The 2,108-nt window shown below is 54.7% G+C and overlaps 1 protein-coding gene across 1 annotated transcript in view; it reads right to left on the reverse strand.

Moving 5' to 3' along the window:
* Positions 1 to 226: 226 nt before the first annotated feature.
* RASSF10 (Ras association (RalGDS/AF-6) domain family (N-terminal) member 10) overlaps positions 227 to 2,108 on the reverse strand; it is a 6,270-nt gene continuing 4,388 nt past the window's right edge. Inside the window, exon 2 of the mRNA XM_008564110.1 lies at positions 227 to 1,317. Within this exon, the coding sequence (XP_008562332.1) occupies positions 319 to 1,317 (999 nt within the window). The 3' untranslated portion in view covers positions 227 to 318. The remainder of the gene's footprint in view (positions 1,318 to 2,108) is intronic.

Raw genomic sequence — 2,108 nt, forward strand, 5'->3', positions numbered from 1 at the left:
AAATCTCCATAATACTTTTTCTTTTTTTTTTTTTTTTTGAAAATGGGCTTGGACCACGTCAATTTCCCTGGGGGGTTTGTTTTTCTACACAGGGGTTCTCACCTCTTCCATCCTTCCTTCCCTGAACTGAGCTTGCTTTGAGACCCAGCTCCCTCGTCCTTCACCGTTCTCCACGCTCACCCCGGAGCCAGGGGAGAGCCGCTGCCAGGCCAGAGCTCCAGGCTCACCCCAGCCTGGCTTCCAGTACCAGAGCCGGCTGGGCCAGTTTATTCTGCAAGAAAGGGATAAGCGTCCGTCCCCTCTCCCTCCCTGTCCCTCCTATACAAGGGACTCGCACACGGGCACCGAGTCCGAGTCCTGGCTGTGCATAGAGCTCAGTCCCGTATCCGAGTCCTCGTCGTTCCCAGGACAGCTCTTGGCCAGTCCGCGGGCCTGGTCTACCCACATCTCGGCGCACGCCTGGGGCCCGGGTTCCCGCGAGGGTCCGCCGGAACCGGGATCCCCATCCGGTGCCACCATCAGCTCCAAAGTGTGCAAAGTCTGGAGAAGGCCCTGCAGCTCGCGCTCCTTGCTGTCCCACTGCTGCTGGCTGTAATCCAAGTCCGACTTGACGGCCTCCAGGTCCGTGTTGAGCCGGAGCCCGATGTAAAGGCTGGTGCTGAGCTGCGTCCTAACCCGCTCCTTCTCCAGCAGCAGCTCACCGTCGGGGCTGCCGTCGGGCTCCGGGGTCTCCTCCCGTGCCGCCAGCTCCTCCTGGCGCCTCCGCATCCACCTCTGGTTCAGCTCCTCCTGAATCTCGGTTGAGAGGCGCTCGAGCAACTCCTCCTGCTGGGCCCGCTGTTCCTGCAGCCGCAGCAGGTCGTCGCAGCGTCTGGCCAGCTCCTCCAGGGCCGCTGCCTGCGCCTCGCCGTCCAGGGGTGCCCCTGCCGCCGCCTCCTTCTTCGCCGCCGCCACCTCCGCCGGCTCCTCCCCCGGACTGGGCCCGTCGAGCTCGATGCCTGCCCCCACCAAGTAAGTGTCCTGCACGTAGTTGACCCCGTGCCGTCGCATGCGGTCCAGGTGCACCTTGGCCTCGTAGCGGTCGATCTCGCGGTCCAGCTCCCGGAGCCGCTGCACCTGCTGGCGGATGGTGTGGTCCTGGGAGAGCACAAGATGAACCAGCGTCTCCATGCGCTCCACCGACGCGCTCTCCTGGGCCCGTGGCGACGACGAGCAGGACGAAGCGGTGGATGATGAAGTGGACGAACAGGACGACGGCGGCTGCTGCTGGCGCCGCCGGTTGAGCTTNATCTCGTTTTTCTGCTTCTTTCTGCAGTACTAATCCAAGGGAAATCACTTTGGAGAGGGGCAAGTACAAGGGCCTGACTGACATAAATCATCCATTGTTCACAGTAATGCTCTTTATGAGTAGAACTTTTGTGTGTCTGTGTGTGCGTGTGTGCACACGCATGTTCATATGTAATATTTAGTTTCTGTAGGGACTTATCCAATGTTTAATATGTGTCAGTTACTGTGCTAATCACTTTTAATATATTACTTTGTTTAATCCCCAAAACAAGCTTTTAAGATATTGTTATTGTTTCCATTTATAGAGAGACAAAGAGAAGTACAAGGAATTTAAGTAACTCATCCAAGGTCACTTTCTACCACTTCTCATCTGATAAAAGTGGTAGAAACAGGGTTGAAACCCTGGCTGTGAAGCTTCAGGACCTTTGCCCTTCTCTGTAACTGCCTTGAAGGAAAACGAAGTGAAGTTTTACACTTAAAGCAAATCTTAAAATACTAATGTTTAAAAGTCAGAGTGAGCAATTGTAGTTTCCTAATAACTACAGCACAAGTATAACCTATTTTTGCAAAGAGGTTGCATTTACTGCAAACCTTTCCCGGCACAGTGCATTCACTCCCAACCACACTCCACCTGAAAGGCTACATCTGCCTTCACTGGCAAAAATGTTCAGGAAATGTTTATAACTGGTGACAACTTTAATGCCAAATCAAACAAGTTACAGACCCCTTACTATGTAAAGGTAATTCAGAAGAGAGCACGGTGAGCTTGCTACCCTGGCACAGCCCCACCGCAGTACACAGAGAGGGTCCTTAAGGGACAG

Source organism: Galeopterus variegatus, unplaced genomic scaffold (genome assembly GCF_000696425.1).
Source record: "Galeopterus variegatus unplaced genomic scaffold, G_variegatus-3.0.2 Scaffold16718, whole genome shotgun sequence".
NCBI lineage: Eukaryota > Metazoa > Chordata > Mammalia > Dermoptera > Cynocephalidae > Galeopterus > Galeopterus variegatus.